The sequence below is a fragment of the Microcaecilia unicolor genome, chromosome 1, assembly GCF_901765095.1.
Source record: "Microcaecilia unicolor chromosome 1, aMicUni1.1, whole genome shotgun sequence".
Classification (NCBI taxonomy): domain Eukaryota; kingdom Metazoa; phylum Chordata; class Amphibia; order Gymnophiona; family Siphonopidae; genus Microcaecilia; species Microcaecilia unicolor.
Window position 1 is genome coordinate 479,638,026 of NC_044031.1, and position 27,402 is coordinate 479,665,427.

Sequence of the window (27,402 nt, forward strand, 5' to 3'; positions counted from 1 at the left end):
TATTAAGCGGCCCCAGCACAATTACCTCCTGCACCAGATCATGCGTTCTACCAAGGACTACGTCTAGAATTTTTCTCTCTCTTGTTGGCTCCTGTACCAGCTGCTCCATAAAGCAGTCCTTCATTTTATCAAGCAATTTTATCTCTCTAGCATGCCCTGATGTTACATTTGCCCAGTCAATATTGGGGTAATTGAAATCACCCATTATTATTGTGTTGCCCAGTTTGTTTGCATCCCTAATTTCCTTTAACATTTCTGCATCCGTCTGTTCATCCTGGCCAGGTGGACAGTAGTACACTCCTATCACTATCCTTTTCCCCTTTACATATGGAATTTCAATCCATAGGGATTCCAAGATGTGTTTTGTTTCCTGCAGAATTTTCAATCTATTTGATTCAAGGCCCTCCTTAACATACGATGCTACACCTCCACCAATTCGATCCACCCTATCACTATGATATAATTTGTACCCTGTTATGATAGTGTCCCAGTGGTTATCCTCCTTCCACCAGGTCTCAGAAATGCCTATTATATCTATTTTTCATTTAATGCAATATATTCTAACTCTCCCATCTTATTTCCCAGGCTTCTGGCATTCACATATAGACATTTCAAACTATGTTTCTTGTTCCTATTTACATCTTGCTCAGTAGTTGAGAATGATATATGCAATCTTTGTCTGCTTTTTATTTAAAGACACCTGATCTACCACAGTCTTTTTTGCAACCTCGCTATCAGGATACTCTATCTTCCCTGTTTCGGTGATATCTTTGAGTAGAGAGGTGTGGTAGCCGTGTTAGTCCATTTTTAAAGGTAATCAATAGAAATAAAACAAGATAAAACATGAAAAAGAAAATAAGATGATACCTTTTTTATTGGACATAACTTAGTACATTTCTTGATTAGCTTTCGAAGGTTGCCCTTCTTCGTCAAATCGGAAATAAGAAAATCTTGGTAGATGACAGTATATATAAAAGTGAGACATCAAAGCATTTCAGTGACAATCTAACAGGGTGGGGATGGAGGTGGATGGGTAAGACAGGGGGATATGCATGTACCTTGTTCCAAACCATGCGTTTTTGAATGACTGTTAGCCTTTCACCAGGTTCTAGTTTAAAAGCTGCTCTATCTCCTTTTTAAATGCCGATGCCAGCAGCCTGGTCCCACCCTGGTTAAGGTGGAGACCATACTTCCGGAATATGCTCCCCCTTCCCTAGAACATTAACTAGTTCCTTACAAATCTAAAACCCTCCTCCCTGTACCACTGCCTCATCCATGCAGACTCTGGAGCTCTGCTGGTCTCTTGGGCCCTGCACGTGGAATGGATAGCACTTTGGAAAATGCCACCCTAGAGGTTCTGGATTTGAGCTTTCTACCTAAGAGCCTAAATTTGGCTTCCAGAATCTCTCCCCCACATTTTCCTCCTCCTCAGCACTATCTAAAATCCTATCTAGGTGACGCATGAGGTCCGCCACCTTTGCACCAGGCAGGCAAGTGACCCTCATGTCCACCGCCCTCCCATATATCTACATGCCTAATAATTGAATCACCAACTACAACAGCCGTCATAATCCTTCCCTCCTGGGCAAGTAGCTCCTGGAGACAGATCCACAGTGAGAGAGGATACCGCAACCCCTGGTGGGATGGTCCTGGCTGCAGGATTACTTCCAGGTGCAACAGGGTGATGCTCTCCTTTTAGAAGACTTTCCTCCTCCAAGGCAGCACAAGGGTTGCCAGACTGGAGGTGGGACTGCTTTACAACATCTCTATAGATGTACCTCTCTATCTCCCTCAGCTCTCCAAGTCTGCTACTCTAGCCTCAAGAGAGCTAGGAGCTCCTTGCACACACATATGACATCTCATGAACTAGGAGATAATCATACATGTGACACAGCGAATGCTACATACCTGTAGAAGGTATTCTCCGAGGACAGCAGGCTGATTGTTCTCACTGATGGGTGACGTCCACGGCAGCCCCTCCAATCGGAAACTTCACTAGCAAAGTCCTTTGCTAGTCCTCGCGCGCCCGTGCGCACCGCGCATGCGCGGCCGTCTTCCCGCCCGAAACCGGCTCGAGCCGGCCAGTCCAGTATGTAGCAAGACAATACACTTCAAGGGAAGACACAACTCCAAAGGGGAGGCGGGCGGGTTTGTGAGAACAATCAGCCTGCTGTCCTCGGAGAATACCTTCTACAGGTATGTAGCATTTGCTTTCTCCGAGGACAAGCAGGCTGCTTGTTCTCACTGATGGGGTATCCCTAGCCCCCAGGCTCACTCAAAACAACAACCAAGGTCAATTGGGCCTCGCAACGGCGAGGACATAACTGAGATTGACCTAAAAAATTTACCAACTAACTGAGAGTGCAGCCTGGAACAGAACAAACAGGGCCCTCGGGGGGTGGAGTTGGATCCTAAAGCCCAAACAGGTTCTGAAGAACTGACTGCCCGAACCGACTATCGCGTCGGGTATCCTGCTGCAGGCAGTAATGAGATGTGAATGTGTGGACAGATGACCACGTCGCAGCTTTGCAAATTTCTTCAATGGAGGCTGACTTCAAGTGGGCTACCGACGCAGCCATGGCTCTAACATTATGAGCCGTGACATGACCCTCAAGAGCCAGCCCCGCCTGGGCGTAAGTGAAGGAAATGCAATCTGCTAGCCAATTGGATATGGTGCGTTTCCCTACAGCCACTCCCCTCCTATTGGGATCAAAAGAAACAAACAATTGGGCGGACTGTCTGTGGGGCTGTGTCCGCTCCAGGTAGAAGGCCAATGCTCTCTTGCAGTCCAATGTGTGCAGCTGACGTTCAGCAGGGCAGGAATGAGGACGGGGAAAGAATGTTGGCAAGACAATTGACTGGTTCAGATGGAACTCCGACACGACCTTTGGCAGAAACTTAGGGTGAGTGCGGAGGACTACTCTGTTGTGATGAAATTTGGTGTAAGGAGCCTGGGCTACCAGGGCCTGAAGCTCACTGACTCTACGAGCCGAAGTAACTGCCACCAAGAAAATGACCTTCCAGGTCAAGTACTTCGGATGGCAGGAATTCAGTGGCTCAAAAGGAGGTTTCATCAGCTGGGTGAGAACGACATTGAGATCCCATGACACTGTAGGAGGCTTGACAGGGGGCTTTGACAAAAGCAAACCTCTCATGAAGCGAACAACTAAAGGCTGTCCTGAGATCGGCTTACCTTCCACTTGGTAATGGTATGCACTGATCGCACTAAGGTGAACCCTTACGGAGTTGGTCTTAAGACCAGACTCAGACAAGTGCAGAAGGTATTCAAGCAGGGTCTGTGTAGGACAAGAGCGAGGATCTAGGGCCTTGCTGTCACACCAGACGGCAAACCTCCTCCAATGAAAGAAGTAACTTCTCTTAGTGGAGTCTTTCCTGGAAGCAAGCAAGATGCGGGAGACACCCTGTGACAGACCCAAAGAGGCAAAGTCTACGCCCTCAACATCCAGGCCGTGAGAGCCAGAGACTGGAGGTTGGGATGCAGAAGAGCCCCTTCGTCCTGTGTGATGAGGGTCGGAAAACACTCCAATCTCCACGGTTCTTCGGAGGATAACTCCAGAAGAAGAGGGAACCAGATCTGACGCGGCCAAAAAGGAGCAATCAGAATCATGGTGCCTCGGTCTTGCTTGAGTTTCAACAAAGTCTTCCCCACCAGAGGGATGGGAGGATAAGCATACAGCAGGCCCTCCCCCCAATCCAGGAGGAAGGCATCCGATGCCAGTCTGCCGTGGGCCTGAAGCCTGGAACAGAACTGAGGGACTTTGTGGTTCACTCGAGATGCGAAGAGATCCACCAAGGGGGTGCCCCACACCTGGAAGATCTGTCGTACCACACGGGAATTGAGCGACCACTCGTGAGGTTGCATAATCCTGCTCAACCTGTCGGCCAGACTGTTGTTTACGCCTGCCAGATATGTGGCTTGGAGCACCATGCCGTGACGGCGAGCCCAGAGCCACATGCTGACGGCTTCCTGACACAGGGGGCGAGATCCGGTGCCCCCCTGCTTGTTGACATAGTACATGGCAACCTGGTTGTCTGTCTGAATTTGGATAATTTGGTGGGACAGCCGATCTCTGAAAGCCTTCAGAGCGTTCCAGATCGCTCGTAACTCCAGGAGATTGATCTGTAGACCGCGTTCCTGGAGGGACCAGCTTCCTTGGGTGTGAAGCCCATCGACATGAGCTCCCCATCCCAGGAGGGACGCATCCGTAGTCAGCACTTTCCGTGGCTGAGGGATTTGGAAGGGATGTCCCAGAGTCAAATTGGAGCAAATGGTCCACCAATACAGGGATTCGAGAAAACTCGTGGACAGGTGGATCACATCCTCCAGACCCCCAGCGGCCTGATACCACTGGGAGGCTAGGGTCCATTGAGCAGATCTCATGTGAAGGCGGGCCATGGGAGTCACATGAACTGTGGAGGCCATGTGGCCCAGCAATCTCAACATCTGCCGAGCTGTGATCTGCTGGGACGCTCGTACCCGCGAGACGAGGGACAACAAGTTGTTGGCTCTCGTCTCTGGGAGATAGGCGCGAGCCGTCCGAGAATCCAGCAGAGCTCCTATGAATTCGAGTCTCTGCACTGGAAGAAGGTGGGACTTTGGATAATTTATCACAAACCCCAGTAGCTCCAGTAGGCGAATAGTCATCTGCATGGACTGCAGGGCTCCTGCCTCGGATGTGTTCTTCACCAGCCAATCGTCGAGATATGGGAACACGTGCACCCCCAGCCTGCGAAGCGCCGCTGCTACCACAGCTAGGCACTTGGTGAACACCCTGGGCGCAGAGGCGAGCCCAAAGGGTAGCACACAGTACTGGAAGTGGCGTGTGCCCAACTGAAATCGCAGATACTGTCTGTGAGCTGGCAGTATCGGGATGTGTGTGTAGGCATCCTTCAAGTCCAGAGAGCATAGCCAATCGTTTTGCTGAATCATGGGGAGAAGGGTGCCCAGGGAAAGCATCCTGAACTTTTCTTTTTCGAGATATTTGTTCAGGGCCCTTAGGTCTAGGATGGGACGCATCCCCCCTGTTTTCTTTTCCACAAGGAAGTACCTGGAATAGAATCCCAGCCCTTCTTGCCCGGATGGCACGGGCTCGACCGCATTGGCGCTGAGAAGGGCGGAGAGTTCCTCTGCAAGTACCTTCTTGTGCTGGAAGCTGTAAGACTGAGCTCCCGGTGGACAATTTGGAGGTTTTGAGGTCAAATTGAGGGTGTACCCCTGCCGGACTATTTGCAGAACCCACTGATCGGAGGTTATGAGAGGCCACCTTCGGTGAAAAGCTTTCAACCTCCCTCCGACTGGCAGGTCGCCCGGCACGGACACTTGGATGTCGGCTATGCTCTGCTGGAGCCAGTCAAAAGCTCGCCCCTTGCTTTTGCTGGGGAGCCGCGGGGCCTTGCTGAGTCGCACGCTGCTGACGAGAGCGAGCGCGCTGGGGCTTAGCCTGGGCCGCAGGCTGTCGGGAAGGAGGATTGTACCTACGCTTGCCAGAAGAGTAGGGAACAGTCTTCCTTCCCCCGAAAAATCGTCTACCTGTAGAGGTAGAAGCTGAAGGCTGCCGGCGGGGCGAATTTGTCGAATGCGGTGTCCCGCTGGTGGAGAGACTCTACCACCTGTTCGACTTTTTCACCAAAAATATTGTCCGCACGGCAAGGCGAGTCCGCAATCCGCTGCTGGATTCTATTGTCCAGGTCGGCGGCACGCAGCCATGAGAGCCTGCGCATCACCACACCTTGAGCAGCGGCCCTGGACGCAACATCAAAAGTGTCATAAACTCCTCTGGCCAGGAATTTTCTGCACGCCTTCAGCTGCCTGACCACCTCCTGAAAAGGCTTGGCTTGCTCAGGGGGAAGAGCATCAACCAAGCCCGCCAACTGCCGCACATTGTTCCGCATGTGTATGCTCGTGTAGAGCTGGTAAGACTGGATCTTGGACACGAGCATAGAGGAATGGTAGGCCTTCCTCCCAAAGGAGTCTAAGGTTCTAGCGTCCTTGCCCGGGGGCGCCGAAGCATGTTCCCTAGAACTCTTAGCCTTCTTTAGGGCCAAATCCACAACTCCAGAGTCATGAGGCAACTGAGTGCGCATCAGCTCTGGGTCCCCATGGATCCGGTACTGGGACTCGATCTTCTTGGGAATGTGGGGATTAGTTAATGGCTTGGTCCAGTTCGCAAGCAATGTCTTTTTCAGGACATGGTGCAAGGGAACAGTGGACGCTTCCTTAGGTGGAGAAGGATAGTCCAGGAGCTCAAACATTTCAGCCCTGGGCTCGTCCTCCACAACCACCGGGAAGGGGATGGCCGTAGACATCTCCCGGACAAAGGAGGCAAAAGACAGACTCTCGGGAGGAGAAAGCTGTCTCTCAGGAGAGGGAGTGGGATCAGACGGAAGACCCTCAGACTCCTCGTCAGAGAAATATCTGGGATCTTCCTCTTCCTCCCACGAGGCCTCACCCTCGGTGTCAGACACAAGTTCACGGACCTGTGTCTGCAACCTCGCCCTGCTCGACTCCGTGGAGCCACGTCCACGATGGGGGCATCGAGAGGTAGACTCCCTGGCCCGCATCGGCGAAGCTCCCTCCGCCGACGTAGTCGGGGAGCCCTCCTGGGAGGTGGCCGCGGTCGGCACCGCACGCGGTACCGACGTCGGGGACCTCAACCTGGGCGATGGGCCAGCCGGCGCCACGCTCGACGGTACCGGAGGCGCAAGCACCGCCGGTACCGGAGGGGTAGGGCGCAACAGCTCTCCCAGAATCTCTGGAGAACGGCCCGGAGGCTCTCGTTCAGAGTGGCTGCAGAAAAAGGCTGAGAGGTCGATGCAGGCGTCGACGTCAGAACCTGTTCCGGGCGAGGAGGCTGTTCCGGGCTGTCCAGAGTGGAGCGCATCGACACCTCTTGAACAGAGGGTGAGCGGTCCTCTCGGTGCCGATGCCTGCTGGGTGCCGAATCCCTCGGCGACCCAGAGCTCTCGGTGCCGACACGGGGAGGAGACCGGTGTCGATGCTTCTTCGATTTCTTCCGAAGCATGTCACCGGAGCTCCCCGGCACCGACGAGGAGGACGTAGAATCCATCCGTCGCTTCCTCGGGGCCGAGACAGAAGGAGGTCGGTCTCGGGGGGGCTGTACCGCAGGAGCCCTCAGGGTAGGAGGAGACCCACCCGAAGGCTCACCGCCACCAGCAGGGGAATGGACAGCCCTCACCTGCACTCCTGACGATGCACCACCGTCCGACGACATCAGCAGACGAGGTCCCGGTACCACCGACGTCGATGCAGCTATCCGATGTCTCGGCGCCGATGCAGAGGCCCGATGCCTCGATGCACTCGATGCAGGGGCGGCCGAGGAAGATGGTCTGGACGCTGACGACGTCGATGCACTCGAAGATCCCGGTGCCGATGCCGACGAAGAGCCCGAGAACAACACGTTCCACTGGGCTAGTCTCGCTACCTGAGTCCGCCTCTGAAGCAGGGAACACAGACTGCAGTTCTGAGGGCGGTGCTCGGCCCCCAGACACTGAAGACACGACGAGTGTCGATCAGTGAGCGAGATAACCCGGGCGCACTGGGTGCACCTTCTTGAAGCCGCTGGAAGGCTTCGATGTCATGGGCGGAAAAATCACGCCGGCGAAATCAAAATCCGAAATGACGGAAAAAGAGCACCAAAACTTTAGAGGGAGAAAATCTCGACCGAGGCCGAAAAGAGGCCTACCCCGACGACGAAAGAAAACTTACCGGGGCAAAAAGCTGGAAGTACGGGGAGGATTGACACGAAACCCGGTGGAGGGATTCCGGAGCACTTCCCGACTTAAGCAAAAACTTTTCCGAAGAAAAAACACGCTCAAAACAATTTGGACGCGCGAGGTCGACTTTCCGGGGCTCGACACGGCGAAAATACGACCGTACCGAGTGCGGACAAAAGAAGACTGGCCGGCTCGAGCCGGTTTCGGGCGGGAAGACGGCCGCGCATGCGCGGTGCGCGCGGGCGCGCGAGGACTAGCAAAGGACTTTGCTAGTGAAGTTTCCGATTGGAGGGGCTGCCGTGGACGTCACCCATCAGTGAGAACAAGCAGCCTGCTTGTCCTCGGAGAATCAATGGAAAAGACTGGATAGCACCCCTCTCACTGCTGGACTACTGTATGCATCTTAGTATTATAGAGTTGTTTAATTAAAGCTTCTTAAGGTACTAGGGATATCAGTGAATATAAACAGCCTTAAGATTATATGGTTTAATTTAAACACTGTAGTAAAAGGCATTAATATTTGTTGCTACTAAGTTATAAGCCATGAATCAATGTATCACATTCAACACTTGATTAAAGGGCAAAAGTTAAAGGAATCAGATTTGTTATACCATCTTTCAGTGGTACAACCAAAGCAGTTTACATATATATGTTTTGTATCTGGTGCAATGGAAGGTTAAGTAAAGATGGAGAAAAGACTTGGGAATCGAGGGAGGAGGAAGGGAGAACACAGTGAAGATGGAGAATTGACAGAGAGGTTTAGTTGGCACCAGATGTAAGGAGAAGGTAAAAGGATTAAGTAGTGAGCAGAAAGAGAAGAAAATCTATTTATTTAAATCTCAAATTTATATCCACCTATCCAACAGTGACCAAATGCAGCCCCCATCGATCAATAAATATATTAAAACATAAAAACAATTTAAACAAACAAAAAACCCCATAACAGAACATCAATGTCAGGCTTTACAATTAACACCTCCCCATCAAAGTAATCAAATACTATAACAAAACACCAGGCCTTGCTCTTCTAACAAAAGGATAAAATTCCACTTTCCCTGGCTCCTTTGAAACAGAATACAAGAAGTCAGGACAGACACATGAAAAAAAAACTTTCTTCTTCGAGTCAGCCTTCCTTGTCTTAAGAGATGCATATAATACAATATTTTAAAACTCTGCATAGTCTATCTGTAATGTTTTTGCAGAGAATTAAAAGGCAAGAATTCTCCTCATGCCTTTTCGTTTATCAATCTCTAGCCTCCCCAGTTTTCTCTCACTCCAGCTGCAGATCTCACTTTCTCAGCAAGACCCCTAATTTCCACTTTGCCCCCCCCCCATATTCCCATCAAACACACTCAATTTACTCTGCCCCCTCTCATCCCTATCACACCCTGACCTTACTCTGCCCTCCTTTATCTGTATGACACACTCAGGTTCCGGCATTCAGTTCCTCTCTTCAAACTCCCTCCTGTCCCCCGCAGAGACTGCACAGTAAATGGAGGAGGAAGGGAACAGCTGCATAGCTTTTTCCTCCTGTGCCAGCCTAGACTAGAGCAGTAGTGTAGCCACGGGCGGCCTAGGCCCCAAATTTGGGTTCAGGGCCCCCCAAGGTCTGCTGGTTTGGCTGGTAAGGGTTCCCAAGCTCCGCCAAAAGAAGTCTGCATTAATTGAAGAAGACGTAATACAAATCTTGAACTACATGGGATATGTTCACGGACTGGGAGTTATGTATAAACTGAAAGACATGGTTGATACTCCTCAAGTGAAACAGATTTCATTTGATCTTTTCTTGACTAGAACTGAATGTGAACTGCTACTTGAAATCCATTCACAGGTGAAAGACAAAGGGTATCTGGAACTTGATATTATACATACATTACAAATGATATCAGTCTTGCTTATTATAAGTTGTAGATAATAAACACAGTTATGCACCCTCGAGTAGAGTCAAAGGGCAAAGGCCATAAATCGTGAGGCCCAGGAAATTATGATCTCATATAATATCCATATGGACAAACAGGCCTGGGAAAGGAGGAAGCATAAACAAACATGGGAATGTGGTTTAGCAGGTGAGGGAAACCAGATGGCTTTGAAAGAAGACTAGATGATCCTGGGTAAGATAACTTGTTGAAGCGTTGTAAATCATTGTTAAATATAAAGTGTATAAAAATAGCTGTTTCAGTTCTGTATGTTGGAGCGATAGATACAGCCAGCATATTTATGCAGTAGTTCCATCCTCCCATTAGAAAATATCAATATACTTGGTAAGTGAATAAACTACCGCTCTCTTAAAAGGTAGCCTTGATCTTTTATCTCTACAAATTGTGGGTAACTGTTATACGAAGAATTGTAGAGGTGGTAAAAAGACCTAAACATTTATGTGGGATTAATTCAAAGTGTACACATCGAGCCAAAGAGACCACCTCCATATAGTGTCAAATTTGTGGTGTTATCTTGTGGCACTTCTGTTTACCAGAAGTGTGAGAGATTTTGTTTAAGACCGGACTACCTAGCATTCAAGCACAGTAGTTTGTTAGAACACCTGCTTAGAATAATAGGATGGTTTGGAGCATATTCCCAGGGCAGTGACAGGTTAATTCTGTGCATCAACTCCTGACTTAAAAAACCCAAGCAAATAAGAAATCAACAGCAAGGTTCTTTTGCTCGCTGCAGCCGGGACGGCCTTGAACAGAATGGAAATGTGGGTTGCACCACCTGGAGCAGCCCACATTTCCCCTCTGCTCTAGGTCCCCCCACTACAGCAGGGAGGCCTCTTCATGCTGTACAGTAGGAAAGGTGCGACCTTCATTGAGATGTGAGCTTGACTGGTGTACTGGAGTGCGCGAAGGGGTGTGTAGATTTTAGATGCCGCCATTTGGGCATCTAAAAATCCTACAACCAATATTACTGTGCCAAAAGCTCCTGTGCCCAAACAGTAGCTTTACAATAGCCGCACCAAAATGGCAGCATCAACAGCTTACATATACAATTGATACATGTTACTTGCAAGTTATCAGCTTGCAGGTAACAGTCCTACACGCAGATGAGATGCTGGAAAGTATTTTCAGAAAAATTGAGTGTCTTTTCTGGGTGGGGTCAAATTTCTATCAATGTCTCAGAAAAAGAATAAGTCATCGGAGAATGGGTCTAGAAAAAAAAGTTGGGAGCAATCATAGATTAGATGCACAGCACTGGGATAAATTTTGGGATTTGATGTTTAAGGCCTTACAATTGGTCTCAGTTAAACATTCAAGCATTTTCTTGCTCCATAATCCTCCAAATTCACTTGTGCAACAGAAAACAAATATTAGTCTTCCAAAGCAGATATTTGAAATAAGAAGTTTCTTCTCTTATAGTGCTACTCCTAAATATCCAATTTTTACTAAAATACCTAAAAAGTCTTGCCACCTTAAGTGAATGAGTTTCTCATTTTACTCTGTTTGCATCATAAATACAGTGCAATCCGCTTAAGTGCAAGGGTCTGGGACCACAGAAATACATGCAGTTAACCAGAGCGTGCACTTAACCGCTGTGACCCAAAGAAGCTTGACATCTGATAAACATATGTATAGTACTGTTTATTATATGTACAGTATACAGTCTACGTTAACTGACGTTATACAGTCTCCGTTAACTGATGTTAGGCTTACTTGAAGTAATCAGCCATAGTCCTCTGTACACTCTTGTGTCTGTGAGTTCCATAGACTACGTCTGCCAGACGGTAAAAACTGTCATAGCACTGACATCCAGTGGCCGTCAAATAGGCCCGCATGGTGTTGAGACTCTCCAGCGCGCTTGCAAAAGTGACAGGAAGAGGTTGTTGAATTTCGTCAGCATGTGCCTTGCTGCTCATTTCTTCATCTGTTCCATCACCAGCCGTTGTCTGCGTGTAGGTGCATATCTGGACATCAGTGCTGTCGTCAGCTGTTTGTAGATGTAGTGATGAAACTCCTCTTCAGTAACACAAGCTGGAATGTCAATAGCCTGTTCATCTGACGTGTTTGCAACAGCTGCATCTGTTTCGTCCCTCTCCACATCCCTAACCAAGCTTGCCCGCTTGTAGCAGTTCACAATGGTTGCCTGTGTAACATGATTCCAGGCTTCTTTCTGCATATGTAGGGAATCCAACAGTGATAGATTACGAGCCAGTTCAACAGCACGTTTATCCTTGCCAGTCTGGTCATCCATAATGCTCATCAGACGACGTAGCACAAGAGCCCGATAATGTTGTTTGAAATTGGCTATTATGCTCTGATCCATAGGTTGGATCAGAGAGGCAAGTGTTTCGTGGCAGGAAGACCACCTTGACATTAGACAGCTTGACATCATCACTGTACGCAGCACAATTATCACAAAGCAACAAAATCTGACGTTTTTGCGCCCGCATTCTAGTGTCTAACTTCTTTAGCCACTGCTTCCAAATTTCCCCAATCATTCATTAATTTGTGTTATCCTCGTATGACACAGGAAGTCGCTTAACTTTCTTGAAGCAACGGGGCTGTTTGCTCTTTCCAATGACAAGGGGTTCCAAGTTCTCACTCCCATCCATATTGCAGCAAAGGAGGATCGTCAGTCAGTCCTTTGACGTTTTACCTCCTGTAGTTTCGGCTTGTTTGAATGCAAGTTTTCCATCGGGAATCGCTCGCAAGTATTGAAAATGTCACGAGGTGTAAACTCGTTCAAGATGGTAGGAAGAACTGAAACAACCCAATTTTCAGCACCAAAGTCATCAGCGTCTTGTTTTTCACCATGCTGTTTCTTGAATTTTATGATGTTCCTCTCCTTCCATCTTTCCAACCATCCAACAGTGGCTTTGAATTCAGTTAGTCCAAGACTTTCAGCTAGCTGATTAGCTTTCTCCATAAGCAGTGGACCACTGACAGGAAACTGTCTGCGCCTGACTTGAGAGTACAAAGTGTTATATATATATCACAAGAACAAACCTCCATAATATTCAGCACCCCAACTGGTCTAACTGAGGTGCTCTCTCCTGAGTTGAGCCCTATGTGAGATATCGTCACCCAAAACACAACTCCCCAACTTAAGTGCTCCCCCCAAAAAACCTTCCCCCATCCTAACCCCCCCCCCCCACTTAATGAGATCCTCATCATACGAAATCTATGACTACCCCACCCCGATAGTTACATCAAAATTCTTAGTGCTCTCCTTCACACATGGGAGCTAGGCTAACATGCTGGCTAAGAAACACCTACAAATCCAACCCCCCCTCCTAACCCCCACCCTACTCAAGGGGTTGTGCCCTCATCTAAGAGGAAAACAAAAGAAAAAATTCACACAAACCTATCACGGCACACTGAGAATAAGGCTCCTACCCCGTTGAGACAGTGTATCCAAATAGGTGCTCCAAGATCATTTTAATAACAGTCTATGGACTTTTCCTTTAGGAAGCCATCCAAACCTTTTTAAAACCTCGCTTAGCTAACCTCTTTTACTACATTCTTTAGCAACAGAGTTTAATTGACGTTGAATGAAGAAATATTTTCTCTGATTCGTTTAAAATTTACTACTTTCTAGCTTCGTTGCAGCCCCCTAGTCTTAGTATTTTTGGAAAGAGTAAACAAGCGATTCACATCTACCCGTTTCACTCCACTCATTATTTTATAGACCTCTATCATATCTCCCCTCAGCCGTCTATTCTCCAAGCTGAAGAGCCATAGCCACTTTAGCCTTTTTTCATAGGGAAATCATCCCATCCCCTTTATCATTTTGTTGCCCTTCTCTGTACCTTTTCTAATTCTGCTATATCTTTTTTGAGATGCAGTGACCACAATTGAAAGTATTCGGGGTGCAGTTGCACCATGGAGCGATACAAAGGCATTATAATATCCTTATTTTTGTTTTACATTCCTTTCCTAATAATACCTAACATTCTATTTGCTTTCTTAGCCGCCACCGAACACTGAGCAGAGGGTTTCAACTTATCAATGATGACGCTTAGATCCCTTTCTCGGTCAGTGACGCCTAATGGGGAACCTTGCATTACATAACTATAATTCGGGTTCCCTCTTTCCCACATGCATCACTTTGCACTTGCTCATATTATATTTCAACAATTTTTTATTGAGAAGCCAACAAGTTAAACATTTCAACAAGCTCTGTATGCTTGGACATAAGTGAACATCATAAAGCACAGTACAGAGTAAGAAATTCCATCCTCAAGGTTTTATGTTTCCTCCCCTCCCCCCACCTATGTACCACCTTCCTTTACCCAAACTTATTCACTTAACTATTCAGGGGAAAGCCAAATTATTGTTCACAAGGTGGGGCAACAAGATTTACCCTCCTCTTTGGAAAAGGGGATTTTACTTCAACCATTTTTTATGGATGATATAGTTTAGAATAACATTTCGCAATCATCCTCAACACACCGTCGAATCAAAAGAAAACAAATTAAACTAGAACTGAATGTGCAGTGTATCATCAGCGTTTTAACTTATTCCTTCTTCCCATTCCCCATCCATTACCCCTCTTCAACAACCCCCTTAAGAAAATTATTTATGCCCCATCATTCATCCCCTTCCCTTTCCCCACCCTATCCCCCCCTCCTACCCTATTCACCCACCTTCCCATTCTGCATGCTTGCCCCTTACCGTGCTACTCCTTGTTCCCTGTCGTACCCCATGGCAACCTATTCAAGACTTGGCTACGTGCTCTTGGGGATATGTTATTAAGATATTGCTGCCAAATGGCCAAAAATCTCCCGTCTTTTTGGTGATAGTTTCACCCCTCTTGCCTCCTATATAAGCTGATGAAGCCTATTCCTCCAATACTAATAGGAGGGCGGCATGTCTGATAGCCAATGATTGAGAATACATTTTTCCCCATTATACAGGACTTATTTAAAAGCATTTGTTCTCCCCATGTGCCCATTCCTCACCGTCTCTCAGCACTAAACATCATTCTTTCAAAGGTAAGGTCTACCGGGTGTCCTAGTATCCCGCAAAGAAATTGTGCTAATCTCAGGCAACATAATTTGATGTGTCTGAACTGCCAAATGCAATGCATAAATGTTGCTCCCTCCCGTTTGCACTTTTGGCATCTGTCATCATCTACTACTCCTGCATAGAATGCCCTCCTCTGGGGGAAATATGCTGTGTACTGCTCTGAATTGGCACTCTTGGAGTTCTGCGCTGTGCACTACCCGTGACACCCCCATTAATGACCTCCTTATGAGTGCCTCAGATATTGGTTTCTGCACGTCCTTACTCCAGCGCGCTGCTACCTCTATTACCTTCCTCGCTGGCTGCTCTCTCTCCAGTGCCTTACAGAACCAGGAAACTGAGATTTGCCCCACGGCATCACCCTCTAAAAACTCCCTCAGTTTTCTTCCGAAACTTAGCGTTAGGCCCGCCTGTGGAAGGCTCTGCACATAATGAGATAGCTGATGATACGCCAAGATCACCATCTGCCCCCCCCCCCCCCCCGGTACAGGTATTTATAAAATCCCTCGCTGCGACTAATGTTCCGTCCTACTGAATAAAACTTTCCAGCAGTGTTACTCCCCACTCTTTGAGCCAGCGATAGACAATATTTTCTCTGCCTGGCATAAAGTCATCATTACCTTGCAACGGTAGCAACACACTGCTGGACGGATCTTGTCCCCATCTATGAAGTAATTCTCTCCACAGTTGCCACAAGGGCCCCAGAAGCAAACTCTTCCCCACCCTCTCAGGTATCTTTTTCTGTTTTACATGCAGCAAATAATTCACATGCTATGGGTAGAAATATGCTCTTTCCATAACCATATCTGTATAAGTGTTGGTACCAAGGATCCAGTCTCTGAGGTGGCGCAACAGGCATGCTTGATTATACTCATGCATGTCCGGTAGCCCCAAACCTCCTTGCCTCTGAGCTCCCACTAGGTGTTGCCATTTCATCTTAAGTTTCTTACCCGCCCAACAAAATGTCACTACCATTCTCCTGAGCGCTGTCAAATCTTTCCTCAGTAACCTTATTGGGATGGCCTGCAATACATATAGCCACCGTGGGAAAATCATATGGTATATATGTATTCTGCCCATTAGAGACAGTGGGAGTGAGGGCCATTTGAAAAGTTGTTCCTTCATATCCTTTAATAATTGTGAAACATTAAGTTCACACAGTTTTCCTGTATCCATCGTTAATCTAGTTCCCAAATACCTAAATGACCTAGAAGCCCACCTAAGTGGAAAACTATCCCCCCACTCGCAATTTAACTCCTCCGTACTAGCTAATGCTTCTGATTTCATGAAATTTAATTTGAAACCAGAGTAGTCCCCATATTCCTTAAGGCTTTCCATCAAGTGTGGCAGTGACTGAAGGGGTTCTGTTAGCAGTACTAGTAGGTCGTCCGCGAATGCCGCTGTCTTGAATGATTTGGACCCCTCTGAAATCTGCATTACCCTGTATCTCTCTCAATAAGGGGTCTAAGGTAAGGATAAAGAGGAGCGGTGACAATGGACATCCCTGCCTTGTTCCTCTCCGAATCGAGAACCACTCTGATAGGTGTCTATTAGCATACACTTGTGCTTTGGGCTCAGTATATAATACTTTTATCACCTGAGCCAACAACTCACTGATACCATAGGCCTTCAATACCCCAAAAAGGAAATCCCACCCCACTCTGTCAAATGCCTTTTCGACATCAAAGCTTATTAACAGAGCTGGGGTCTGCTCCATCTTTACCCTTTCGAGTGCTGCCCATATACGTCTCATATTCTTTGCTATCACTCTGCCACATGTAAATCCCACCTGTGGTTCCAGTACCAGAGTAGGGAGAAATCTTGACAACCTGTTTGCTAATATTTTAGCCAACAGTGTAGTCTCCACATTTAATAGTGAAATTGGTCTGTATGAATCAGGGTGATCCCCCGGTTTCGGCATTACGCTAATTTGGGCCCTTACCATTCAGTGAATCCAGACTGCCCCAATTTGACTGCCCCTATCGGACCGACCGTTCACTTGTCTATTAGATTGTAAGCTCTTTGAGCAGGGACTGTCTCTCTTTGTTAAATTGTACAGCGCTGCGTAACCCTAGTAGCGCTCTAGAAATGTTAAGTAGTAGTAGTAGTAGTATTCAAGTGAGCAGGTAGATGTCCTCACTGCAAGGAATCAGTAAATACCATTGTGAGCACCTGACTGATTTCTGTGCCTAAGAGTTTATAAAATTCAGATCTCATTCCATCTGGCCCCGGTGCCTTATTGAGCCTGCTTTGCTTAATCACCCATTCTACCTCCTCTGCACTTGCTCACAGTAGACGTTACCTGCCATTTAGATGTCCAGTCTCCCAGTCTCATAAGGTCCTCTTGTAATTTTTCACAATCCTCTTGCGATTTAACAACTTTGAATAACTTTGTGTCGTCAGCAAATTTAATTACCTCACTAATTACTCCCATCTCTAGATCATGTATAAATATGTTAAAAAGTAGCAGTCCCAGCACAGACCCCTAGGGAACCCCACTATCTACTCTTCTCCATTAAGAATACTGACCATTTAACCCTACTCTAGGTTTTCTATCTTTTAACCAGGTTTTAATTCACAATAGGACACTACCTCATCTCCCATGACTTTCCAATTTCCTCTGGAGTCCTTCATGAGGTACTTTGTCAAATGCCTTTTGAAAATCTAGATACACAATATCGACCGTCTCACCTTTATCCACATGTTTGTTCACCCCTTCAAAGAAATGTAATAAATTGCTGAGGTAAGATTTCCCTTCACTAAATCCATGCTTTTGAATATGCTCTGTAATTTTGTTCTTTATAATAGTCTCTAGCATTTTGCCCAGCACCAACGTCAGGCTCACCGGTCTATAATTTCACAGATCTCCTCTGGAACCTTTTTTTTAAAAAATCGGTGTTACATTGGCCACCCTCCAATCCTCCGGTACCACGCTCGATTTTAAATACAAATTACATATTACTAACAATAGTTCCACAAGTTCATTTTCAGTCCTCCTGTTCAGTACAAAATATAGACAGCAAGAAGGTCTTAGAACTCACGTGTTTCAATTACTAAACTGAAAATAAAATCATTTTTCTTACCTTTGTGGTCTGATGATTTTATTTTTCTAATCATCTTGTTCCCTGTCTCTGTGCTCTGAACTCTGTTTCCAAGACCTGCTGTCCATTAACTATATCTTTTCTCTCCTCCTTTCTTCTTCACTCTCTGCCCTACATCCATTTTTCACGCCCAACTTTCTTCCATTTTTCTGCATCCTTCTCATGTGTATCTAGTTTCCAACTCTTCCATTTCCCTCCATCCATGGGCTGCAAATCCTTCCTTCTCTCCTCTTCCTTTTCCTTCTCCTATCTTCCTATTCATGTCCACCATCTCCTTTCTTTCTTTCATCCCCCATTTCCACATCTATCCCTCTCTTCCCCTGCCATCCAGCATCACCCCTTTCTCTCCCTCCTTTCCCCAACCATCCAGCATTGCTCTTCTCTCTCCATCATCCACCACCAACCCATCTTTCTCTCTTTTCTCTCACAATCCAGCATCACATCTGTCCCTCTCCCCCCACTGTTCAGTATCACCCATCTCTTCTGTCTCATACACCATCACCATCCAACATTACTCTGTCTCTCCTCTTTTCTCCACCACCACTACCAAAAAACAAAACCATCATCCCTCATTGCTCCACCTCTCTCTCTTTCTCCTCACCCCCAACCATCTATTATTGCCTTGTCTCCCCTATATCCTGTATCACCCCATCTTTTCCCTCCTCATGGTGTGCACTGCTATGTCTCTCTTCACTCCCCCATAGTATGCACTGCCCCGTCTCACCTCATCTCCATATCCTGTGTTGCCCTGTCTTTCCTCATCCTCCATATCCTGAGTTGCACTGTCTCTTCCCCCGGCTCCTATATCCAGCTTTGCCCCAATCTTGTCTCCTTCTCCTCTCCCCCTGGCTTACTCATTTTAGATGGTCTGGCGCTTGTGTGCCGATCTCTTTTCACCATGGCAGCAGCAAGCAAAAGACAGGCGCAGGAACGTTCCCCTCTGCATGCTGCAGCTGGCTCTGCTAGACCCAAAGACTGCCTCTTTCTGGGTCTAGCAGAGCCAGCGACATGGCTCTGTTGGACCCAGAAACTTCCTGATCCAGGGAGCAGTTAGCTCGGGAGCATTTGAACAGCAGTGATCTTACATCCTCAACAGTTAGTGGCTGAAACTTCTTGTTTCTGGGTACAGCAGAGCCAGCGGATGCACGCAGAAGGGAACATCCCTGCGCTTGTCTTTTGCTTGCTGCTGCTACAGCCACAGTGAAGAGAGAAACAGGGGATTGACGCACAAGCTCCAGATCATTTATAACTAGCTTCCTGTTTCTGGGTCTGACACAGCCAGTGGCGGCATGCAGAGGGGCACATCCATGTGTTTGTCTTTTGCTTGCTACCACTACAGCCACAGTGAAGAGAGAAGCAGGGGAATTGGCATACGACCTCCAGACCATCTAAAATGAGTAAGCCAGTGGGAGGGGGAGAGGACAGAGAGACAAGATGGGGCAAAGCTGGATTCGGGGGATGGGGAGACAGAGGAATGCGTTAAAATTTAGTGCGTTAACTGCGTTATTAATGTGTTAAATAAATGTACAGCCCTAGTCCTAACCCTTCCCTCCTGGGCAGAAGCTCCTGGAAACACATCCTCAGTATAAGATATTGTATCCCCTGGTTGGCTGGTCCTGACTACAGGATTATTTCCAACTTCATCAGGGTGATACTCTCCTTTTAGGAGGCCTCCCTCCTCCAAGGCAGCACAGGGGCTTAAAGATTGGAGGTGGGCCTCCTCAAGCTTCTCCAAGTCTGTTACTCTAGCCTCAAGAGAACGGACTTGTTTTCTGAGAGCTAAGAGCTCTTTGCATCGAGCACACTCATATAACCTCTCACCAACTGGGAGATAATCAAACATGAGACACTCAATGCAAAAGACTGGATAGCACCTCTCTCGCTGCTGGACTGGTATCTGCATCTTAGTATTATAGAGTTGTTTAATTAAAACTTCTTCAGGTACTAGGTATACTAGATGAATATAAAGAGCCTTAAGATTATATGGTATAATGTGTAATTTATTTAGTGTTTGCTTCCCAGATACTAATTAAGTGTAATTAAAACCAATGAAAATGTAATTAAAACTAATGAAAACACTCCGGTTATCCTAATTAGAATAATGACTATAAATGAAGAGTTGTGCTAGAGGTGAGTGGGAGCTGGGGAGGGGGGTAGGAATGAACTAGGTCCTGCTGTGCCTGCTACAGACTATCTGTTAATGCTGTGGTGCAAAATTTTAAAACTAGGGGGGGGGAAAGGTATAGAGACTAGTTGATAAAGTTTGCTTTTTCTTTTATATATATATATTTTTAATCTGCCTATCAGTAACCTACAATTCTTCTTTTAAACCCCAATCTTTAAGTTCCCAAAGCACAGAGCAAAATAATGTTCTCTTACCAGAGAGAACAATGCCCTCTTCTCTCAGAACTTCTCAGTAAGAGAGTTAAGTGGGACCTTTCCTCTCTATATAGTTTTGATTCTAAAGGGACTGCTTTAAACAAACCCTTTGAAGCCAACTTATCTTTGCAACCTTAACTATCCTTCCCAGTTCCCTTTTATCATTCCAGATCTCTCATTGTTTCCAGATTCTTTGCATCTTTTGAATGCTAACCTTTATGCCACTAAGTACATAAATACTGTACTTAGTGGCATAAAGTGGGAGAAACCAAAAATCCATCAAGCCCAGCATCCTGTTTCCAACAATTCAGGTCACACATCTAGCAATCTCAAAAGAGTAAAACAGATTTCATGCTGCTGATTCAAGGAATAAGCAGTACATTTTGCAAAGTCCACTTTAATAATGTTATAGACTTTCAGGAATGTGTCCAAACCTTTTTAAACCCTGCAACACTAACTGCTTTTATCACATTCTCTTACAACTTATTCCTAAGCTTAATTACACGAGTGAAGAAATATTTTCTCTGATTTGTTCTAACCCTCTTATTCTATAACTTTAGTTCCTAAATGTAAGCACCATCTCCATGCTAAAATTATGGAATACTAGCACTTATACGGGTACATTTGCATGCATGTTAGCTGAGTGTTGAGCGCTACTCTATAATTTAGGTGCACATTTCGCTTAATGCACAAATGCAAGGGGTATACAAATGGGTGTACAATGGGCAAGGCATAGGCAGGGCTCGCATTCATGCGTGTTAGCTAAATACTGTAAGTTACATTCTAAAGTGCTGCATTTACACCTCTTATTGATAAAGCACATGTAGGCACTTGCGTAGAGGCTGATTTACACTAGTATTTCTATATTGGAATTTCGGTGCCGTTATAGAATTTGCACTCAACATGCTGCATCTAAGCACTGTCACCCAGTTATAGAACTGCCCCCTAAATGTCCCACTAAGCAACTTCATTACATGCCCACTAGACCTCATACTTTTGAATAAAGTAAGCCAATGATACACATTTACCTCATTTTACTCTTTAGAAACACAGAGTGGTCTCTTTTCTTACTTCTATATATGTAAATATTTGCTGCGCCTACAGAAACTCCTTCTAGTTTAACCACTCTTTTTCTACTTCATCTAGATCTTCTAACCCTCTCAGAGGCCTTCTCAAGATTCGTTCTTAAGAGGCATTTGAAGTCCAGACCATGTCTCCTGTCTTTTTTTGTTCTCTTTTTAAACTTTGTTGTCTGATCATGGGACCTCAGATATCCATATAAAGGCACTGCTTATGAAGAAAGATATACAGTATGCATGATAAACTTTGGCTTTGCCACCTTAAAAGTTACAGATCAGTCTATTACTACACATGATCAGCACCTAATCACAAACTCTACTCTCTGAATTGTGTTGAACAGAGGTACTCTAAATTCAAAGAATTCCATCTAGCTATGTTAAGCATAAAAAATGTAAACCTTGTTAAAATCACAGATAAGTATAAGCTTACAGTATTCATATTTTCGACATCCACAAACACCAGCATATTGCCACCTTTGCTTTGTTCATCCTCAAGAGTATTACTTCTGTAGACAGTGGCTTGTACATTCAGCGACCGGCTTGTACAAATAACTGCTGTATGTCTTAACACCCTATGACTAAAAAGAAAACACATAAATTTAGTTTTAAAATGAAACTACTAGTATTAAAAGGAATTCCATATGAGATGCATTCTTTTAAAACCACTGTCAACTTGAATCAAAGTGAAGGTCATAAGTCTGCATGTGGGCAGATTTGATTTTATTGCTTCCATCTGCTGGTAGGGGATACAACTCATTGGCTTGGTCTTGCTCAGGGATGGGCAACCTTTAAACACAGAGGGCTGCATGAATGTCAGTACTACCCTAGTAGGTCGCAATATTACATAATGTTAGAACCAGAAATGCACAGAGCTTCATAGATGATCTGTGAAAAATAAGTAAAAATGTAACTAAAAATGATGGAAAAACATATTCTAACAATATTTGTGAAACACAGTATTTAAAATCACCTCAGCTCTGGGTATTGAAGTTTTCTGTGTATACTTCACATGGTTTTGTGGGCCACATATAATTCAATGCTAGGCTGCAGGTTGCCCACCTCTGGACTAGCAGGATGAAAAGGAACAGCTTTGTTCACTAAATTGTTCCTCCTTCTCCCTCCCCCCCCAAAAAAAAACTTTATTTCCATTAATAATGTTCTTGTTCTATATTATCTTCCCCATTTATGTTCTTCCTTACTGTCAAGAAAGGAGGGAGTAGTGTTAGACCCTTTAAGGTGCATCTCCATGTATCACAGAGGTAACTCCATCATGTTTGGGAGTCTAGAGCTGGAATCTAAGTTGTTCCACATGGCCAGCTGGTGCTACATGGTTCAAGTTCTGGCTAATAGGCAAATTCAACCAGTTCATAGACAGATCAGGTTAAAGGAGTTGCAAATCTTTAGACACTCTGCACCCAGACTTGTTTTTTTGCACAACTACATTTGCTTTTCAGCCAGGTAGAAGCTCAGTCTTCTGTTTAACCGGGCAGGAACTCATGCCAATATCAACCCCTACAGCTTCAAATGCACAAACTCCCCTTCCCTTTCAGGTGAGCTCAGGAGCCTTAGTTTCTCACAAAGTCAAAGCTCAAAAAACCAGGGCCTTGCTGAGTCCCATGCAGCCCAGGCAATTAGGCTTTGGAGACTCTGTCCACACAGCTGGGTGCCAGGGCTGTCTTTGATCTCAGCTGCTGCAGTAATACTTTAGCCACACTCATCATGCTTGTCTACCTTCAAATCCTTTCCTGGGATGCCACAGTAACAAACAAACTATAAGGGTGTTTTTGATACATACAAAAGAAAAAAAAACTAAACTAGACCAATGATAAGAATATTAAAAGCAATAATTTCATCAACTGAGCTTTCATTAGATTTTAAATTACATACTCATTTCATAGTGTCAGCAGGACATAACCTTTCATGTTAGTTTTCCTTCTCACACAAAAGGCCCTCTAAGTGACTACAGCTATATCTTAGGTTTCAAATTATGACACTGCGCTTCAGGTTGCCACTGACTTAATTCTTTAAAGAAAGGGCACTTTTTAGAGTGAAGGACTTCTCTTCATTATTACTGATGCTGAAAGAATTTCTATAAAAATCTCTCTCAGCATGTAATATTCCTCAAAATAAAGTTGTATTTATAACTTACCATATTTTTGACTGTTTTTCTGTACTTTCATAGTAAAATAAAAAGTTTATTTCATGGACACCTTCTTCATCTGGTCCACGCAACCATAAGGGAAGTTGCATTGAGGTCCCTGGATGAAGGACCGAGTCAGGAAGTGGAACGTCTATCACCTCTGACTGATTCCCAACACCAAAGTCTATAGGAGAAGCTGAAGATATCAGTGCCATAGATACAGAGGTAGATTCTGTCACAACAGTTTTGTAAGCACTGCAGTTTTCAGAAGCTGAGGGACTCAGGGGGGTCAGCACAGCAGTTCTGCTACCAAAAGTAAAAAACTCTGGTCGTTTGGAAACAACCTTTAGTCTTGTAAGGGGGCACTTGCTTACATTCACAAATTCTACATATGCTTTCCTGACTTCGCCACACAGCAGGCCGGTTGGAAAATTGATAAAGAACACCTACAGAAGAGAAAAAGATATTGCAGTGTTGTAAAAAGTTCTGATAAACCTCACATCTCATAAGATTTATTAGAAGCTATGCAAAATTTATGTCTCTAAATTCAAGTCTCACTAAAGCTGTCAAACAGTTCTCATTTATTTCTATGTAGATTCTATCTACACTGAACCAAACCATCTTCAGATTACTGCAGTCTGCCTTGGAAGTCTGCCATAACATTGACTGAGGTCACTCAGACAAAATCAGAAATGTTTTTGCATGAGAATGGGAAAAGAATTTGATTCTATTCAAAAGATTTTACCCTTTTGGAACAGATTTCTTAAAAGTTCTTAATCTTGCTTGCTGTATGAATAAAATTAGCAACTGTGCTAACATACACATGCAGAAATATCAACAACCCTATTAATTCACAATATTTAACTGTAATTTCTATTTACACAAAGCACTGGATAATTTGAAAAGCTAAAATGCAAAATACATCCATTGACTGCAGAACCTTAATTGACCACTTTACAGAGCATCACTCCATGTGCACAGCAATAAGTTGCGCTGGAGCCACTCATAACCACAGGCTGAACTGACCATGGATATTCAATGCCAGGGGCATGCGCGGCTCCTGGTAAGGAATATTGGGGTATCAGTGGTCACCTGGAAGTTAACTATTCAAACCAGTGCTGAGTTAACTTTAGCGCATAAAGTCAGGATAGCCTCTTTGCTGCCCTAACTTTACGTGGTTACTTAGCCAGTTAGCAGACTGAAAATCACTGCTAAGTAAGCACTCCACTCATGCTTTGTCCCCATCACTAACATAATTGGTTAGGGCAGCCCAGTGCTTTTTTTGTAGAAAAAAAGGTGCCGGTACTCATTGTGGGCGGGGTCACCACACATGGCACCGCCCCTTTATAGCCACACCCAGATTAGCCACACCCCTTATACCAGCCATGGCGCATATAAACAGACAACAGAAATAGGGTGGAGAGGGCCCAATGTCAAGAGATCAGTCACCACACACAAGGGTAAGATGCTCCAAAAAACCTTTAATCAGGACCCATATAAACAGACATCATTGAAAATATTATACTAGTATAGGAGAAAAAATAATGTGATTTTTTTTCATTATAAATAATTTCTGTAAGCTGTTACAGCTCCAGCATACCCAGTGCAAAATAAGACAAATTCCAAACACTAAAATGAAAATAAAATGATTTTTTTCTACCTTTGTTGTCTGGTGACTTTGTTTTTCTATCCATATTGGTCCCAGTCTCTGATTCTGCTGCTCTCTATCTGTTCTCTTAACTCCGTTTCCAGGGCTTCCTTTCCATCTATTTCTTTACTTTCCTCCTTTCTTCTTCTTTTGTTGCCCTGCATCCATAAGTAAAAGCTGGGTCCTCCTCCATGGAATTGACTGGAGGAGGTATAACATGGATCCAGCTTTTGCCTATTTTCTCCATCCATGTGCAGTTTTTCTCCTCTTCTTTTTCCCTCATCTCCATCCATGTGCATCTTCTTTTTTCTTTCCTCCCCTCCATTCATGTCCGGCACTTCTCCTCTCTCCTCCCCTCCATCCATGTCCAGCATTTCTCATCTCTCTTCCCTCCTCTGTATCCATATAAAGCAATAATTCTCTCTCCCCTCTCCTCCATCCAAGTCAGCATTTCTCCTCTCTCCTAGCCAACTCCTCCATCCATCCATGTCCAGCAATTCTCTTCTATCTCCTGCTCTCCTCTCCATCCATTTCTAGCATTTCTCCTCTCTCCCCTCTCATCCATGTCCAGCAATTCTCAATTCTCTCTTCCCTGCCCTCCATGTCCAGCAATTCTCTCTTCCCTGTCCTCCCCTCCCCATCCAGCGATTCTCCTCTCTCCCCTCAATGTCCAGCAATTCTCTCTTTCCTGCCCTCCCCTCCATGTCCAGCAATTCTCTCATCCCTGTCCTCCCCTCCCCATCCTGCCCTTCCCTCCCATCCCATCCCATGTCCAGCAATTCTCTCTCCCCTGCCCTTCCCTCCCATCCCATCCCATGTCCAGCAATTCTCTCTCCCTTGCCCTTCCCTCCCATCCCATCCCATGTCCAGCAATTCTCTCTCCCTTGCCCTTCCCTCCCATGTCCAGCAATTCTCTCTCCCCTGCCCTTCCCATGTCCAGCAATTCTCTCTCCCTTGTCCTTCCCTCCCATCCCATGTCCAGCAATTCTCTCTCCCTTGCCCTTCCCATGTCCAGCAATTCTCTCTCCTCTGCCCTTCCCTCCCATCCCATGTCCAGCAATTCTCTCTCCCCTGCCCTTCCCTCCCATCCCCAGCAATTCTCTCTCCCTTGCCCTTCCCTCCCATCCCATGTCCAGCAATTCTCTCTCCACTGCCCTTCCCTCCCATTATTTCCAGCGATTCTCCGCCTCTCCCCTGCCCTCACCTCTCCCATATCCAGCGATTCTTCGTCCCCCAGCCGTCTTCTTTCACTGCCTGCCAGCCAGCGTCGGACTCAGAGGTGAACGGTGCAGGCAGCGATTGGCTGGCAGCGTCGTAGCTTCCCTCTTCAAGTCCCGCCTACAACTTCCTGTTTACGCATAGGCGGGACTTGCAGAGGGAAGCTACAACGCTGCCAGCCAATCGCTGCCTGCACCATTCGCTTCTGAGTCCGACTGGCTGGCAGGCAGTGAAAGAGGACGCTGGGGGACGAAGAATCGCTGGATATAGGAGAGGTGAGGGCAGGGGCGGAAAATCGCTGCACATCGACAGGAGGGCAGGGGAGAGGCGGAGAATCGCTGGAAATAATGGGAGGGGAGGACAGGAGGAGAAAAAGGTGCCGGTACGCTGTACCGTTGCGTACCGGCACAAAAAAAGCACTGGGGCAGCCATTCCCAAACCATTCCTTGGGGCAGACCTAATCCCATCGGGTTTTCAGGATATCTGCAATAAATACGCATAAAGATTATGAATATCCTGAAAACCTGATGGGACCAGATGTGCCCTGAGGACTGGGTTGGAAATGGCTGGTTAGAGGCGATATTCAGTGGCATTAACTGGTTAATTGCTGCTGAACATCAGGTGCCGGATTGCTCAGTGGGGTCTAACCGGGCAGGAGCCTCTCCTGCTCGGTTAAACCCTTTTGAATATCAGGCAGAATGTATTTTATGATCATCATTACAAGAGATTCAAAGTACAACATTTCAGTGTTGACCATCACAAGGTGTAGATAGAGGCTGCAAGTACTATTTTGATGTTTGCTACATGCTACTACAGAAAATTGATTTGAAAACAAGAAACTTCAGACAGCCCAGAACACTGCAGTTAGACTCATATTCGGTAAAACAAAATATGAAAGTGCTAAATCCCTACGAGAAAAACTACACTGGCTCCCACTTAAAGAACGCATCACGTTCAAAATATGCTCCCTAGTTCACAAAATCATTCACGGAGATGCAGCAGCCTACATGTCAGACCTGATAGACCTTCAACCCAGGAATGCCAAAAGATCATCCTGCACATTCCTTAACCTGCACTTCCCTATTTGCAAAGGTCTGAAATACAAACTAATGCACGCATCAAA

General features: G+C 45.8%; 1 protein-coding gene across 2 annotated transcripts in view; it reads right to left on the reverse strand.

The window, feature by feature from the left end:
• Nucleotides 1-27,402, reverse strand: part of TRAPPC8 (trafficking protein particle complex 8) — a 378,205-nt gene that overhangs the window by 72,350 nt on the left and 278,453 nt on the right. For both annotated transcript variants that reach the window (XM_030213866.1, XM_030213855.1), the window contains 2 exons: nt 23,423-23,859; nt 21,704-21,851 (listed from right to left, as the gene is read on the reverse strand). In XM_030213866.1, coding sequence (XP_030069726.1) covers nt 21,704-21,851; nt 23,423-23,859 — 585 coding nt within the window. The remainder of the gene's footprint in view (nt 1-21,703; nt 21,852-23,422; nt 23,860-27,402) is intronic.